The 18,033-nt window shown below is 40.3% G+C and overlaps 1 protein-coding gene and 1 long non-coding RNA gene across 6 annotated transcripts in view; one reads left to right on the forward strand and one right to left on the reverse strand.

Moving 5' to 3' along the window:
* The window catches only part of LOC311432834, a 22,550-nt gene extending 8,040 nt beyond the window's left edge, over positions 1-14,510 (forward strand). For 3 of the 5 annotated variants that reach the window (XR_014690368.1, XR_014690370.1, XR_014690371.1), the window contains 2 exons: positions 523-589; positions 10,200-10,442. This is a non-coding gene — a long non-coding RNA (uncharacterized lncRNA). Of the gene's footprint in view, positions 1-522; positions 1,235-10,199; positions 10,443-12,882 lie in introns of those variants that run through there. The other 2 variants (XR_014690369.1, XR_014690372.1) reach the window with 2 other exon arrangements.
* On the reverse strand, positions 6,547-17,899 carry MCM4 (minichromosome maintenance complex component 4). Its single transcript, XM_084511320.1, has 16 exons — positions 17,549-17,899; positions 17,287-17,445; positions 17,044-17,207; positions 16,856-16,954; positions 16,630-16,725; positions 16,444-16,539; positions 15,817-15,955; positions 15,156-15,376; positions 14,517-14,637; positions 12,177-12,436; positions 10,109-10,474; positions 9,671-9,798; positions 8,268-8,475; positions 7,555-7,783; positions 7,304-7,437; positions 6,547-6,979 (listed from the first exon to the last, which is right to left on the reverse strand). The coding sequence occupies exons 1-16, from the start codon at positions 17,619-17,621 to the stop codon at positions 6,887-6,889; spliced, it is 2,586 nt and encodes an 861-aa protein (XP_084367446.1). The 5' UTR covers positions 17,622-17,899; the 3' UTR covers positions 6,547-6,886.
* Between the last annotated feature and the right edge of the window lie 134 nt (positions 17,900-18,033).

Below are 18,033 nucleotides of genomic sequence, written 5' to 3' on the forward strand. Positions count from 1 at the left end.
ACTTTTGTTTAGTGTGGATCACTTCAGTGCATCTGCTTGGCAATGCTAAAACAAACTCATACAAGCTCGTGTTACCAGCTTGGACTTCTGCTTTCTAGGCAGTTGTTGTAGGGAACCCCCGGGTAAATGCAAGTTTTGCATTATCTTTAAGCTGCTCCAGTGCACTGTGACGTTAGTCACAGAACTAGCTGTCTCATCAAAAACAGGGTAAATCTAGTGTGAGTGGGTGGCACTGACGGGCTGCAGGCCCTGAGTTTGTCATGTAAAGGAGCATGAAGTGCCTCAGCACGTGACTGTGAGAGTTTATAGGGAGATTGTATTTGACTTTTAACTCAGAAGCAGCCTGTCTTTTGGAACTTCTCCCTCATTTCTTCTCTTGCCTTTCTCTCAAGGAAACATTGAAACTTAGGAAAAACTTGAGGAAAACTTGAATCTTAGAGAAGGATTGATGCAGAGACAAGCATAGTAGAAAACCTCCTCAAACAATAACAAGTAAATAGCACTATTTCATCCCTTATATAGATGCCTTGTACAGTGAACATTACAGGGAGAAGGAGCATGCGTCTACGGTTGAGTGAAGCAAAAAGTGGTATGTATGTTTTACAGTTATTGGGGATAAAACTGTTACCATGATGGTAGATCTGTCATGGATATGACATGAGCATGCAGTGTGCTACTATACCCGGAAGTATGAACGTGTAGATGTTTCCTGCAAGGTGCAGTAATGCTTTCTGCAATTTCCCATCATAATAACTATTTTACTCATCCTGTTTTACTCTGTAAATACACTCCTAAATGTTACCAACTCAAACCTTGTGTTTGAGCCAGTGACATGGAGTGCATTTTTTGTTAATTATGGTCTAGCAAGATATCAGTTATTCCAAGGAATATAATCTTTACTTTGCTTCCCCCTCTGCCCTTCACAGAAGCAGAAGTCACCTCACTTGCCCTAAGGTTTTGTATTTCTTTTGTATTGTGCTTCCTTAATTATCCCTGGCATCTCAGAGCGGGGGAAAAAATAGACAAGCTCAAGGTCAAATAGAAGTATGAGCTCTGAACAACAGCCTTGGGGTTACTACCCACGATAAAGGAACAGTCACTGAAGGCTGTTTGTTTTTGTGACTACTAAAATCTGTGGTTGCAGGGTAAAATAGCATGGTGGGGGGGGAATTAGCTCAAATGGTAGAGCGCTCGCTTAGCATGCGAGAGGTAGCGGGATCGATGCCCGCATTCTCCACTGTCATGTTTTGTTTGTGGTGGGAGAAACCAATTCACTACAGATGTTTTCGTGTATTGAACGGGAGTTTTGAAGTGAGATAAATCATTATGTGTATAGATGTTCATGCTTGCTTCTCAGATGCCAAGTAAGTAACTCACCAAGTAAATTTAAATAGTGACATATTTTAAAAATATATAAATAGAAATTGACTTACCAGTTTGGGGTAGGGGTATAAAATGCCCAAAAGTAATTCATCCCAAGAATTGCAAGCAATTTTTGTTGTTGTTTTTGTTTTTAATTTTATATACCTGGAAAGCATGTTTTTTTCTGTGTTGCCTTGTTTTATTTACCATTTTGTTTGGAAATACTTAAATGAAGTATTAAAGATTTGATTTTATAAACTTGTGAAATTGCAGTTGATGGTGTCTTCACTTATGGAGAGACCAGTGCAACAGAGGAGAAATAAAATAAATGTATTTAAAATCTGCAGTTCCATATACTCTTGATGCTCGAGGTTTTATGTTCCCTAATAATGATAAAAAGTGGGGGAATTAGCTCAAATGGTAGAGCGCTCGCTTAGCATGCGAGAGGTAGCGGGATCGATGCCCGCATTCTCCAGTGTTTTGTCGAACAATTAGAAACTACTAAAACAAAATATGTAACTATTTCAGTTAAATGCTAATTTTGTTTTAATCAGAGCAAAACTGAATTCCTTCTTTCCTCCTTTGGTGTGTGCTGCTAAAAAAATCAAGCTTATTGTAACTGTCTATGTTAGTTCTCTATCCTAACTCTGAGCTGTACCTGGTCAATTTAAGTCAAATTTGGCAGAAAGACAGAATTCTGCGATATGAAATTCTTACAGGCTTGATGAAAAACACTGGGTGAATGAAGGTTAGAGGCCTGAGTCAGTGTCTCTTCTCCACCTGTCCAACAAGGACATTTAAGAATTTTTGTTCTTCCCCAGCTGTCCGTTCTGGTCCCAACCCAGAAACACAGCATCTTCTTTTCCTTTAAGGCTTTTGTGAAGCTGTAGTGTGAGCTGGGTCAGGGAGCCAATTCAAGTTTAAGCACAAAAATTGTTACCAATCTTACCACTTCTTCTAGGTAAGATCTTGTAGGCCTGTGTCCTACAAAAACATGCTGCAGCTGCTGTCTTTTAGCTATGTGCAGGTTACAGTCAACCTAAAATCAAAGGCTTCTTAGCCTTCTCTCCTATTTTTTTTTTTTTTTGTCAGAATTGCTTTTAGAAGAAGCTAGTGCCTGCCACACTTGTATTAGAGCTTTGGTGATAACCTTGACCAATCTATTTGATTAATTGACTTCAAACACCTTATTAGTTCCTTCTGATCCTTCTCCAGGGGTTCTTTGTGCTGCACTTGGCCCTGAGCCTTCCAGAAGCACCTGCACAGCTTTTTAGGTATTAGTGAGCTAAATCTGCTGTGTCAGAAGTAAGCACCTTAAGGTGTGTGGAAAGTCCTACTAATTTCTTCACATCTTCTGTCAGTTTATGGCTGAGGAAGGAAATAACGCATGCAACTAGCAAAACACTGTTGTTATTCCATTTCTTGGCAGGTCTCCTTAGGCTGAAAACTTACCCTTCTCCTTGAACTCCTGGGTGTTCCTAAAATAGCATGTACAAATCTTAGTAGACAGGACCCCCAGAATTCTCCTCCTGAATACCATTATTCTGACAGCAGATGTGACTTTAACTACTACATACTTATGATGGTGTGTTCTCCTCAGACACTTCTTGCCTTTGGTCTGGCCTTTTGCTTTGCTCAAACGCTGGCTGTTGCACCCTAGCAAGGACTAACAAAGGAGTGTTAACTAAACGTGTTGCAACTCTGATCCCTTAACGAGAAATTGTGCTGGTAAAAGCCCGCTTTATACAAGGAGAAAGATACGTATGGTAACAATTACGAGAGAGTTGGAACACAGAACCACATCAAAAACCTGTGGGTTTTATTATCAGGTTTATAAAGGAAATAATTTAACCTGAAGATGCAGCAGAGCTCCCAGAACAAGTGGTGGATATATTGCAGTGGTTCCCTCCTAAGATTTCCTCTCAATATGGTATTTGGAAATTCAGCTCTTCATTAGAAACGGTGCTCAAATTTAGGCAAAAGCTACCCAAACACGCTCTTTACCCCCATCTGGTTGAGAGGTGGGACATGAACAAGAGTCATGGATCAAACCAAGTGGATGTTTTCTCTGTTATCAAAATACAGGACACTGAGGGAGTGTTTTAGGGTTCAACAGAACATTAAATAATTATTTAAATAGGTCCCCTGTTCAGATTTTATGACTATTTTGAAAATACGTTTTGTACTAGCAAATAAAACACTATTTTCCTTCTCAATTTGGAGTCCACAGATGCCAGTCACACTGGGAGCCTGGCTGTAGTTAGTCTATAAACAAGCTGTACTCCTAAAACCTTACAACTTCAATTAAATAGCTTTTTGGTTTTGAGCATTAAATAATTCAAGCTGGTGCTAGGCTAAATGTAAATGTTGTTATAAAGCAGCCGTAAAAACTGAGGCTTGGATGACAGCTTCCACATTGACTGTTAGTTTACCTAATGGATGATGAATATCATGCTTTTTGAGTGAACTACGCATGCATTTTTTCAAGACTATGTGTGGTCTTGCAGTGCCAGTAACAAACAACTGCAAATTGCTTACTTTCTTCAGTCCGTAGTGCTGTATCCAGATGGTAAGTTACACAGCAGCTCTAACATAACGACTTTACAGAAACATACTTCACAAGCGGGATAGAATTGTTTCCCTGACCAGCTATTTGACATACAACCTTCAGTACAATTTCTTCTTTTCCAGAAATAATCCTGGAAGCTGTAGTACCTTCTAGGGAGATAAAACTGGAATTCCATGGTGACTGCCAAAATTAAGAATGAAGCTTGATGAGGCTGACTTAGAACATGGTCTTAAGGGGTATATTATTTGAGGTGTGATGGCCAGAGGATAACCCTGACACATCACCCTCACCTAGGACTTCACACCATCTGCTCTTAGTGAAGAACTTAACAAAACCAGTCACGATTAGGATTGAAGTCACTTTCAAATCAAGTATCATTCCAGGGAAATGAAGCATACCTTTGAAACCAGTAACAGTGGTAGCAGGTGACATTTTTGAGTGTATCAGCTTGTCTTAGTTTTCACCCCCCTAGAGTACCTGGTGATGGCATTGTGTGCTAGAAAAATAGAAGTTTACCTTGCATTTCACTTAGCTGGCAGCTTTTCTTTGTAATGTTAGAAAGGTGGCAAATCACTTAAGTCACTCTTAGAGGTCCTTATTTATTACAAATTTCTGCCGGTAGGTTTGTAACTTTTTATTATGTCTTCTGTAGAACAGAACATACAGAAGACTTAAATGCCTTTCTTCTCTGTTGTTGCTGATGTTATGAATGTCAAGTTTCTGGCTGGAACTCTTCTCCCTGATCATACTTCACTGAAACTTTGAATGACTTGGGTTTAAATGAATTTAGATATAACTAACAGCACAGGGTAAATAAAGCAGCAAATTAGGCCATACATGGAGTTTGAAACTGTCACACAGAGTAAGGAAAATATTCTCAAATATGCTAAGTAACTTACTTAGATCTTCCTTTTGCTCTCTGTACATTTCATTAGTGTATGGGTGTTTAAGATCTTTTATGGATTAAGATCTAATCTATTTTTCACTAAGCAAGACTGCTCACAATCATTACCATTCTATATCCGCCTAACCCCAAAGTGGCACTTGTACTCCTTGATAATCAAAAAATAAAAACACAGTTGGAAAACAAGTCAACAATTACTATGTAAAAGATGCAAGAGCCACCTACTGGGGTTATTCTGTAAGTGACACTGTGAACACTAAACTGAATAATGTTTTTGATGTTTTTTACTTTAATAGAAATGTAAATAGTCATTTTAGATTTTAACTCCTTTCCAATTTAACTTACAAACAAAACTTCCTTCAATTTCCTAGAACCCTTGATTTTACAGATATACAATTTAGTTTACATTTAAAAGCACTGGATAAACAGAGCAATCTATATTCAACAGTAGGAGTCTCCATGCTGACAAACAATTTTAACTTCAGGAATTTGGGTGCTGTAGCTACACGTATCACTATGTTTGCATCCTTGGGCTTTGTTTGTACTTTTTTTTTTTTTTTTTTTTAAGGACAAAATCATCTTTTAAAAATTAAGAAGCATAAGAAAAATTCATAGTGCTGTTTTCATCTGATAAATGGAGGTACCGAATAGAAAAGGTAGCCTTAGTAAAACTATGGGAGTGGAATAGCAGGGGAGAAAGTCTTGTGAACTGAGGTAGTATTTCACAGGCCAGGTAATGTCCATGGAAAAAGTATACAAGTGATAGCTTTCAAAAGTTAAGTGAAAGATAATTGCTTACACTTGTACCAGTCTCATATAAAAGGTAATTGAAATAAAGGTTTGTTACAGCAGGGAAAGGAAAGAAGGGGTCACAAGATGGTTACTTTTTAAACAAAATACATAGCTAATACAATGGCAGAGAAGATCCCATAAAACGAGTGCCATTAGAGAATCTGATTCCAGCCTTTAAAGTAGTTTGGAATTTTATTAGACTCGTGTTTCTAACATTTTTAAACTGTTGGACAGAAGTACAGCTCCTCCCTTGCATTTAAAATGAATCATAGAAAGCTCAATTAAAGTTAAGCAAATACTATCTTGCTCATACATGTATAATACATGTAAACCAGTAGGCAAGAAAAAACAGGCTCTAACAGGTTGTAAGTTGCCCCCTCTTACAAATCAAGTATATTCACTTCATGTTGGATGCAGTGGCACAGCGTACTCCTGCACTGTGCATTCCCTTATTTCAATCCTTTTAGCCTGAAATAGCTTAGTGACCAGCTGAGTTAAGCCCAGTGATGACTGCACTGAAATGAATTAAGGGATGCTTCTGCTAGCTTAACTGTTTAAATTGTAGCAGTTAGTGCTGACCAATGGCTAAGGGCATTTATGACTCAAGCTGGGTAGAATTGGGGAAGATTCTCCAGTCATGCACCACTGGGAGCTCATTTCTTTTAAGACTTATTGCATGGTATTGCAATAAATAGGGGTATCCTAATTTATCCAGTCATATTTAAGATTGCAGTAAGAACACTTAGCTTCAAGTAAGAGATACCTGCCTTTTTTACCTTGAGGGTAACAAAGCTTACCTTGGGGGTAACAAAGCATACTAACACCTTCTTTTATGCTCTCAGATATCTTCAGAGAAATTACAAAATCGTGTTCAACACACTGTATATTTATTTTCATTTGAAATTAATACTAAAAACACTTTTAAAAGTGTCAAATAACTTTATTTCGGATTACAGCAAAGTCAAGTTTCATTTATCAAAGTAATTTAAGTTGAATTTTTATAATTCATTCTGAAATACAAATCGTACTGTTAGCATGGTCTAAAAAAACATGGCAGTTACATTTGGTCAAATGTAAATAGCATCATTCAGCTAGGGAGTTTAAGACCTTCGTAATGGTTATTACTATCAGCGCAAGAGATTGAGTGGCACTTCTTATAGCAAGTGATAGTTCCAAATCTTGAAGATCTTGCAGGCTAGCAATATAGTAAATAAGGTGAAGTAAAAGCCCTTGCAAGTGGCTTGCAAGGAAAGACTAACTTAAAGCAATCTAACAGTTTTTCCAGTCACAGTCAGGAAGTCATCATCAGCCAAGGCACGAAGTGCTTCCTCAAACATTTCCTTAGTGACAGCCTTAAAGAGAAGGGATAAATCAAGTAAAGATGGAGAGGAAAAAGGACAACAATAACAGCTTACTTCCTGCTACTTTCCTTATTAGGTTTTCCCACCTCACACCTGCAAACTTTACTTATTTTTTAATTTGAGATCTGTCTGGCTGGTGTGGAACACAGGCAAAGATTCAGAAATTGGACCTCATGCAGTGGAACTGGTTTTCCAGTTATATTAAGAAGTTCAGGTCTCACTTCTCCTTCATAATGTGATTTGAGGACAAGTTGATTGGTGAAAACACCATGCTTTGAAATTAATTAAAATGTAAAAACAAACCAGGGAACTTACCATGTCAGACTGTGCTCGGAGATCCTCAAAAAGCTGTTGGTATTTCAAAGCTGGTGTTTTTCCCTTTGACTGGATAAGCTTCCTCAAGGCTTGAGCCAACTCCTCTTTTCGCTTACGAGCTGTTGCACTCATTCCTTAAAACAAGAAAGTAAACAGCCTTTAGAAATAAACTAAGGAGGACAGGTTAAGTTGCATTTTCAAGTGACAAAAACCCCATAACATCCCAGCTTTATCACTACAAAACCACAAACCAGTAGTGAGAATGGATATGTCCACAATGCCAGTCCTTGGATCAGTAGCAGACTGCTTCAGAGCTTCCCGATGGAGGCGTTTCGCTTCTTCTACGTCAATTGTTTCGACTTTCTCAGAAAAGCGTACTTTAGCATGTGCTTCCGCCAATCGTATCAGAGACTCAAGTTGTCGAGGATATGCAGAAACCATTCCCCTGCCACTACCAATCTTCCTCATGTCCACATATGCCTGAAAGGAGACAGGCATTAACTATTCCAGTAAATCCTGTTACTGCTCTTATTTTCAGAGTCCCTTTCACCCCCCACCTGTTATCTCAGACTATCAGCAACCACAGAAAGCCATTCAAAACTCTATTTTTGTTTGTGTACCTTCACAGTTCCTGCACGATGAAGAATACCTGCATAGATACATCTTTTCCTGATAAAGCAACTGAGCTGTAACGGACAGTTTTGAATGTGTATGTGTCTGTGCTGACAAGATACTTCATTACAGTAGAATTTTATGCTTTTATAACATTGAATCAAGGCAACACATCTGAAAGTAAGCACAGAATGGCTTCCATACTAATCCCTCCTTCCTTTTAAATCCTTGTGATTTGTTGATATGTTTTACAGAGAAGTTGTATATATAATCAGAAAGCACACATAGTAGGGGATTTTGCCATTTTTGAGAAGTCAGCGAAGCCTTGGAACGTTAAGAGCAGTTACTTTACCTCAATAAGGGCCTGGCTTGCTTCTTCGCTTAACCTGGGATTTACATAACAACGAGCATAGGCAATGTAATCCCTCAGTACTGCCATGTCCATGTATTCCTCCTCCATCCTTTCTTCACTTTGATAGTACAGCGAAACCAAATGGCGAGCAAGGCGCCTGTCGTAGGCTTCATCACGTGGATCCAACATTAAAAAAATCAAGTCAAATCTGGAAGAGAGAAGAATCCAATACTTAATGTATATACTGTCTTGCAATTTAAAGTAGTCTGCTTTATGATTTTTCACTTCATAAGTAGAGTCAGGAGTTACTGCATGTTCTATTAAACTGAAAGATAATTCTACAACGCTGAAAATCAGAATATCAGGGTTTGGATTTGCTTTCAACGTATGTGCCTGAACATTTGAAGATGAGATGCTCTGTGAAATTCAGTTCCCTTGTTCAGTGCTGATGGCTTGTTTCTTTTTGTTTGCTTGTTTTAACCAAACAAAGAACAAAATTACTGCTAAAGGTGCTGCACTGAAATGCAACAGCAAACAGGGTGCATAGCTATCTAATTATTTTATGCATAGAGTATGCAGATAAAATAAATGAAAACACTTTGTTCAGTTCAAACCTGAAAGAAGAAAATACTTTGCAAACAGTAGGTACACTGTAGATTATCAACTATAGGTTGATGTGAATAAGAGAGTTTTAGCTAGCCAATCGTGTACTTAAATCCATACATAAACTTAAATCCAATAAATGGTGAAAGTGAGACACTGCTCAAACCTGGCTTCCTCCAGTACACCTCTACTAAGGTACTGTTTGCCACTGTCAGTGGCTAAATTAAACAGCCCTTAATTGAATTGTAAGCAGTAGGTGTTCTCAGAATATCCAGCATACCATCCATGTACTTCAGATTTCCACTTACAGGAACTTCTCAAAGATGCAATTGCAGCACAAGGTTTAATTTTGTATCAGCAGACAGTGAATGTTAACAGCTATCATCCAAAAAGGATGTCACTGCTTGCTCCTAACTGAATTTCACAGAATAAAAATAAGCAGGCACAGAGCTTTAGAGTCTTCCACATCCAGTGCAAGTTCCCTAAATGCCAGTGTTTCACTTCAAACTTCTGTGGGTCTAAGAAAAAACATCCTGTATTTTTGTTCAAGCCATCAACCACTGTAAGTTTCAGGATAGCTCTTCTAGGAGGTGATTATGAGACAAAGAAAAAAACAACAACTAACAGAAGTAGATGAAGAGATCCCTGCAGATCTCACCAGATGATCTGATCAAGATGTATATACTAGAAGGCAGCGTTCCACTCATGCAGGAGCTATAATTCTGATTTTACCGTACTGAATCAGTTTCACAAGAGGAAGTATAACATCTCAAAAATGAGACGTGCAAGGAGTTCAGTACCTTGATAACAGTGTATGAGGAAGCTGGATGTTTTCAATAGTAGTCTTTTTTGGATTCCATTGTGATTCTATAGGGTTAGCTGCTGCTAGGATAGATGTACGAGCATTCAATTGACAAATAATTCCAGCCTGTCAAAATGAAAAGCAGTTGTGAAATCAGAAACTTCAAGAGATCAAGTGTTACTGAACAGATTCTGTAATCAAAAATTCTATTACAAAAGCCTTTTAGAGTAAAGCAAAAAGAAAAGCATCTGAAAATAATACAGTTTATGCTATGAAAGCCATGTTCTTATGTGAGAGATGCTACATAATTTAGGATTGATCCACAGACACCAGAAGTCTACATACAAACCCTTGTTCTTCTGGTAACGTTAGGGTTTTAGCTGCTTAGCAGACACCATGCTTAGAGCAAAGAATCAGGAATTGAATGGACACTTACCTTTGCAATGGACAGAGTCTGTTGTTCCATTACTTCATGCAGAACTGATCTTGTGCTTTCATTCATTTTATCAAACTCATCAATGCAACAGATGCCATTGTCGCTAAGTACTAGAGCGCCTGTCTGAAGAACCAGTTGTCGAGTTTCTGGATCCTTCATCACATATGCAGTGAGACCAACTGCACTTGAGCCTTTCCCGGATGTATACTGGCCTCGAGGAACCAGGTTATACACGTACTGGAGCAGCTGTGATTTACTAGTACCAGGATCACCACAGAGAAGAATGTTGATCTCCGCACGGAAATTGCCTCTTCCTGTGTTAGTGAAATCCTTTCTTGACCCACCAAAAAGCTGAAGCAGAATGCCCTAATAAAAAACAAGAAAGAACTCTTTAGTCAAAACATCAGCTCACATATAGTTAACAGAGCCAGTCTAACTGTTGAACTGAACCATAATAAACTAATAAACTGAAACAGTGTTAAAATTAACTTGGACATGAAAAATGACACTGGAATTTTTTTTTTAGAAGTCTAAAAAGGGTTTGTTCTTTACAGACAGCCTCAATTCCAATTAATTAGAAATATATCACAGCTTCTAACTTAAGTTTCAAGTTATATTTTTTCCATATCTAGTCCAAAACTTACGTAATCAAAAATTTGGTAACTAGTTCTGATGACAACAGAAAAGCCAGAAGACACTACTGTTTACCATGAGACTATATGTTTTATCTAGGACCACAGTATTATTACCTCTATCGTAGCATTTAAAAAAAAAAAAAAAAAAAACAAAAAAAAAAAACACTCTGTACCAGCTTTTTGTTCAAGACAAACAAAGTATTATTTTTATTTATTTATTTATTTATTTATTTAAGAAAAACTACTGTGTTCACGAAAGGACCAACATAAAAGTTCTTTACATGCTCATAACAAGGTGTTTAAGGTTTTTGTTTCTTTGGAATGTACCAATAATTCCTCCTGTATACCTCCTGAAGAAAGTCAGCGATGGAAGTTTTAGTAAAGAAATTTTAGTAAAGAAATAAAAGCAACTTAATTTTGGTATTTTGAAAATATTGAAATTACTAGTATAAACATATACTTTTAGTTGTATGAGTTAGCTAGAATTACCAGAGAGGAGTGTTCCCTCCTCCCAGATTTATCAGCTTGAAACTCTGGTATTTGCTAGGTGTGGGGTTTTTTTGTTTGCTTTGTTTTTTGTTTTTAAAATATTTTCTTCAGCAGCATATATATACACTAAAAAGTCATTAACTATCACTTCTTTTCATTGACAAGCATGTGGCAGCTGGAAGTAGGAAGGAAAAGGAGGAAAACTGTACACTACTTCATGGAAGGTTTCTACACAGCTTCTTACAGCACAGAAGAAACCTTGCAGCACAAGCATGGAGTGAGCTATTTATATTAGTTCTGTTCTTACTTAGAACAACTTCCAGAGGTTGCACTCCAAAGCATGTCTATTTCAGGCACTTTTAAGTATTAGTGACAGAAGTTTGGGATGATGTTGTCTAAAAACATTTTGGTCTAAACCTGAAGAATGTCCCTTGTTAAAAGAGTCCCTAGCTTTCCTCAACTTCACTTCTTACACCCAATGTGCCACACTAGTTTGGTGAGGAAATAAATAAAAAGAGACAGTGTTTCCATTTCCGTTTCAATTTCATCACTGCATGGCTTTGAATTCAACTTAAAGCCATTTCAGCAACCTGTGAATTATGATAATACACAAGTCTGTGAAGAAAAATATGTAATTTTTTTTAAAAGAGGTTTGTTCCAGTGTCTAACATTGCTTTGAGACCCACTACTGAGTTTATTTTCCCAGTTCTGATGCCCTTCTACCTTTTCAACACCTTCCCTCAAATTAAGTCCTGAACAACGTGAAAACAGTGATACCCTTATGAATCAACTCCTGACAAGACCAGATGTGCCAAGGACTGCTCAAGATCCAGGGCTTTTGTTCATTTGTTTTTAAATTTTGAAGCCTCATTTCTATAGCAAATAATAATTACAAGTGCACTTGCAAATAAAAATTTACAAGACAAATACAGAATTTAGTTTACCTTTTTGATATCTTCATGCTCATAGATACTTGGGGCCAATGCTGAAGAAAGTCTTTCATATATGTCTGCTTTTTTAGAAAGCTCTTTCAGAATTTCCACACGTTCCTCTGTAAACATTTTTTGCTCTGTTTCCTCATCAACACCATGCAGGCGTTTTGCATCAGTCTTGCGATAATGTATGACATCAATGTGGGTTTTGTAGACAGATTTTACAACACTGACCCTCGGATTAACTCGAATTGGGACTGCCCTGTAGATACCTAAATTCAATTAATGACAACATTAGATATAAAGGTACTGTAGATACAGATACAAAGAAAAAGGAAAACTATCCAAACTGAAAATTTTATGTTTTTCCTTTGCAAAAGTAAAACAGACTAAATACTTGAATCAGTTTATTTCCCAGTACCACTAAGTCACTTGGAAGCTGACGGAAGATACTTAAGTCATCTATACCCTGTTTTTGCAGGTATGTGTTTCAGCATTCCTGTCAAAAAAGCCTCCTCAGCAAGTAAAATGCTTAAGCATTTCTGAAAAAAGAAAATTTAAGGCTTGATACTTTTGAAACACCTGCTGCTTGAAATCTGAAGTCAGCAATTTCTTCTTTTTGGTAAGCGCCAAATTTAATAATAGGTTTATAATGCATCTGTAACTGCTGGTAGTATGGCAGTTGTCTTAAAGCAGTGTTGTTTTTTAAAAAAAATAGTTGAAGTATCACAAGACATTCTACGTTACTACTCTCCTGACAGCAGACACTATTTAAGATGCTGCCTTCTCACCAACATTCTCAGAAGCACAGAATCGTTGAGGCAAAAAGGGACCTCTCTGACAATTGCTTGAAGGCACATACATTAAAAAAACAAACAAACAAACACCTTTCTCCTTATGTTTTGTTAACGTTTCCTGGAGGAAAAAAAAATATATATATAGAGTGCCTGTTTCCTTATGCATTGTCACTGGGCACCACTGAGAAGAGCCTGACTCTAGCTCTATGACTCTCTCCCACCAGGTAACCGTAAGCACATTGTAAGATACCTCGAGCCTTCTCCAGGCTGAACAGCCCCAGCTATCTCACTCAGCCTTTCCTCATTTGACAGAGGCTCCACTTTGCAAAAAAAATCATGGCCCTTCACTGGATTCACACCAGTACGTCTATTTCTCCCGTATATCAGAGAGATGGTGCTCCAGATGCAGCCTCACCAGTGCTGAGCAGAAGGGAAGGATCACTTCCCTCGACCTGCTCAAAATACTCCTAAATGCATCCCAGGAAGCTGAATGGCAAATCAATCACCTTATCTACCAAACACTGCTTCCAACCATTTTTTTGCAGGTTTACTGAGGCTGCGCTCCATCACACCATCCAGGTTGTTAGCTAAGATTTCTAACAGTACTCGGCCCTGATTTTGATCCCAGGGTACACTTGTGGTGTGGTGACAGGCATCCAGCTGGACTTGTGAAACTCATCACGACGCTATGAGGCTGGCTGAACTGCCAGATTTTAATCCATCTCACCGCCCACTGACCTAACCCATACTTCATCAGTTTGCCTGTGAGGCTGTTATGGGAGGTAACGATGAAAGCCTTGCTAAAGTCAAGCACAAACAACATCCACTGCTCCAGCCACCTCATTGCAGAAGGCTGGTATCCACTGTAAATTCATGCTACTTCCAATCACCTCCTTGTCCTTTGTATGTTTAGAAATGCCTTTCTGGACTACTTCTTCTATCACCTTCCTAGGGGTCAAGATGAGGTTGACTGGCCTGTAGTTAGCTCCCCAGGTCCTCCCAATTGCCACAGCAATGACACTGGCCTTCTTCAGTCCTAAGGAATCTTCCCCAGTCACCATGATCTTTCAAATATAATTGAATGGTCTTACAAAGACACTGGCCAGCTCCCTCAGCACTTGCGGGTGTATCTCATCAGGTCACATTTACCACAGATCACTCGTGCAGGTCTATCTGCCTGTAGACTTACGCTATCTGGATCTGTGAAATGGCTCATCCACAGCATTTGGAACTGCATCCCACTCGTGGTTCCCTTAGCTGATTTGATTTTAAGTGAAGCCTCACAAATACTTGAAACAAACAACTGAAGGTGGCAGATTACGGCTGCAGGGGGCACACAAACATCTGGAAAGAAAGAAGTATGCTGCATAGCCGTTTTTTAAGCTACAAACAAGCAGATGTAGGTAACGCTATACAGGTTAGGCTGGATTTCCATTTCACAGAATTTGTTGGATGCACATTACTCATCCTATGAAGCATTCAACTCTCAGGCATACTCAGATTAAACTGCTAAGATTCAGTGAAGGTGGATGCAAATACTCAAGCCAGATTTTACCTGTGACGTTAACTCTGTCGCCTGGTTGAACTTTATCAACGAGGTCATTGTGAGCGAACAGTGCCACTGTATGAGGCGTCTGCCCAGCTGGCATATCTTCAGGAGACTCCTGCAGTTTGATCTAGCACAAATAAAACACACTGAAGTTTAGTTTCAGAAAAGGAAAAAACTGTCTACAAGGCATTACAACAGGATCTTGTATTCAGTCTTCTGCGTCATTTGGAATCAGGAACGTTGCTCACGAGCAAAACATCTCCAAACAGCAAAACTGATTGGTAATAAAAAGATATGGTGAAAATTAAAGTTCTGTTCATTATTACAGGTACGGCTAAAGCGCTGTTTATAGAAAACGCTCATCTGGTTCAGATAGAAGTGGGCATACTGTATGTAAAGGGGCTTCCATTTGGAAACATTCAGATATGCATACGTACTTCATTTCATCTTTTCACCACACTTCTTCTCCAAAGTATGGACTACACTTTCACTAATTCATTCCAGATGTGAAAAGGGGGAAAAGCACTTTGCCCTTCTTCAAACCTACAGTCTCAAGAAACACACTGCAATGCTATTGATGGTATTAGGGGTTAGGGAGCAAAAACTGAAAACTTTCATTTTAGCCACTATCAAAGCGCAACATACCATCTGTTTGTCAGAGAACATGGATCTGTTGTGAATCAAGGCCATGCTGTGCGTTGTGTTACAGTGCTTGCATACCGATGGTTCAGCAATCCTGCCACGATCAATTTCTACTCTTGTGGTGAAAGCGCAAACCTGGCACTTAAAGAACGCTTCTTGCATCTCAGGAATTAACTGGGAACTTCTGATGACCATGCCACTGATGGTAATAAGTTGATCAATATCTACAAAATACAGATACTTATGTCATTGTGTCACGCTCTTTAAAACAGCCTTTCAAATTCCACATTATGTTAGTTTTTAGGTGGGAATTCAGTGGGACATTCGATTACCTACCAGTACTATGTCCAAAACAAAACAAAAATAGTTTGTGCAGTACAAGTATACTAATTCACATCAGCATTCATACAAAATAGTCTTCTGCACCTGAAGAACTAAGAATGTAGGTAGTTATGTCAGAAACATTTCCTTTACGGATATGTTATTCAGCATTTGGGATCTAGAGCACTAACTTCCAAAAGAGACGTATATAAACTGAAGGATATGAGTCTGAATGTACTACAAGTCCAGTTCTACACAGTCATCGTGTAAGTTCTGTGTTAACATTAAATAGGTTTATATAATTCCTTAGGATTGTTTTTTAACATGGCTATCAAAAGTTTACCTTCAGGATTCAGACTTCTCATATTCCTAGTCTTCAGTGCATTATATGGCCGTACTTGAATTTGATGTTCTAATATGGAATCAGGGTAACGATCAAAAAAGATCTCATTTGCAGCCATGTCAAACGTTGGAATGACTTCCTGTATAAAACAGGAACATTTAAGCTTAGAAGTTTAAAAAATAAAAATAAAGAAAAAACAACAACAACACCCCACATCACACACAAACAAAACACAAACCTCACAGAATGAAGTATTTTTGCATAAAGCATTTTAAGTGTTGCTGATCAGCCAGGAACGACAAGAAAAAGGTAATGCCAGCTAAGCATTTCCTACATAACAGGCAACTCACTGTTTAAATCAGGTTTAGTTATTTGAGCATTGCAAAAGCAACAGATATAATACTTAGAACATTGCAGTTTACCAGCTCATTTTATATTTATGATAGACTCACCGTAAGATACAAACTGTAAGTTTTAACCACTAGGAAATAAAGCATTAAAATGAAGAAATTGAATACAGACCTTACACTGAACATAAAAAACACACGTTGCATTTAAACAAAAATATTGGAAGCTGAAAATACAAAAAGGCCTCGTAACAGCCAGAAATCAAGCGTATTACTTCACCTGAGGATAGCAGATCAGTTGTCTGTAAAGATTTTCATCAAATGCTCTTAGATGGTCACAATTTACATTCAGAAATGGTTCCCCGACCATATTAATCTGCAAAATATTTGAAGAGAAAACTTAGCTCAATAGCAGGTAATGCCAAAAGAAAAAAAAAGAAGCTACATTTTGCTATGTTACAAGTACCTCTTCAAGGCGCTGCATGTAGCGCGGCTCATTAAGATCCAAGCCGATGTCTTCATCCTCTTTAGCCAGCGGATCAATGAAACGCTGAAGAAACCTCTGGATACCCAAGGTGGCAGGGAAAGATGTGTGAAATTGAGTAGTACATGCCTCAACTTTGTATGAAATTTAATGTGCATGAAATAAATTAGCTTTTCAGTTGGAAAAGGAGGAGGAGCTGTTGGCCTACCTGGAATTTTTCCTTGCAGGCGGTGACGTTCACATCGGTCCCCCAGATAACCAGCTTCTGCCCCAGGGATTGCTCACTGGCTACCAAATCCTCAGCCGGCTGCAGGGAAACAAAGGAAGCAAGTAGAAATATGAGCAGCCGGGCTAAAGAGAAGCAGTTCAGATAGAAAGCGTGAGGCGATGGCTTACCCCGTCCGAGTGCAGGTCGACTTGTCTGGCTTTGCGGGCCGAGCCCAGGTCCGGCCGCTGCCTCAGCGGGGTGCCGCGGGCGCCGCTGCGCGGGGTGCCCTCCACCCGCGAGCTGGGGGTGCCGTACGTCAGCGGGGAGCTGATGTCGAAGTCGAGCGGGATGGCTGCGGGGAGAAAAGGGCTCGGTTAGCCCCGTCGCGGGGCCGTGTCGCGACAGAGCCGCGCCGAAAGGGCTGCGGGTACCCGAGTGCCGGAACTGCGGCGGGCTGGAGAAGAGCGCGTCGGCGGCGCCGGGGCTGCGGGCGTCGGCGGGCGGCGAGGTGGGCAGCGGCTGCAGGTCCCCGGGGGAGGCCGAGTCGTCCGGGCGGCGCCTCTGCGACGGCGGCGAGCGGGCGTCTTGCGCTGCGACAGAGCGGCCGTTAAACCGTTAAGCGCCGTTAAACCGACAGCCCCCCCTCCCTCCTCATCATCCTCCCCGCTCCCCTTCCCTCCGCAGCGCACTCACGGGTCGCGGGGTTGCTGCTCCGGCCGCGCTTGCCGCCGCGGCGGCGGCTGGGCGTGGAGGCGGGCGACGACATGGCTGTGGCAACACGGCGGCCCGCTGCGGGGTCCCCGGCTCAAAATGGCGGCGGCAGCGGCGGCCGCCCCCCAACCCGTCAGCGCCGCTTTCCCCCCCGCAAGCCCGCCGGGGTCCCGCGCCGGCCGAGTCACGCGCGGCCCGTCTCGCGCGCTTTCCGCCCAATGGGCGCGCGCGGCGCGGCGGGATATCCCATCGGCGGCAGGGCGGGGGGGGAGCGAGAAGGGAAGGAAGGGTGAGGGGGGAAAACGCAGCCCGTTGGATCACAGCGGTGGGTTTGGTGGGGTGCGCGTAGGGACGGCGTTACGCTGCGGGCCGCACATCATCCTGACGAGCCGTAGGAAACGCCGCACATGCCTCACATAATATCCGCCTCCCCCTCCAGCCTGCAATGGACCCACCCCCTCTCCGCC

Source organism: Aythya ferina (genome assembly GCF_964211825.1).
Source record: "Aythya ferina genome assembly, chromosome: 2".
NCBI lineage: Eukaryota > Metazoa > Chordata > Aves > Anseriformes > Anatidae > Aythya > Aythya ferina.

What these genes read in the sequence shown, in the direction of transcription:
- MCM4 (XM_084511320.1), bottom strand. Translation starts at nt 17,621, where the DNA reads ATGTCGTCGCCCGCCTCCACGCCCAGCCGCCGCCGCGGCGGCAAGCGC. An exon ending in GCCGCAGTTCCGGCACTCGG is followed by an intron (nt 17,208 to 17,286) that starts GTACCCGCAGCC and finishes TTCTCCCCGCAG; the next exon opens with CCATCCCGCTCGACTTCGAC. An exon ending in GAGAAGTCTGAATCCTGAAG is followed by an intron (nt 15,377 to 15,816) that starts GTAAACTTTTGA and finishes TGTATTTTGTAG; the next exon opens with ATATTGATCAACTTATTACC.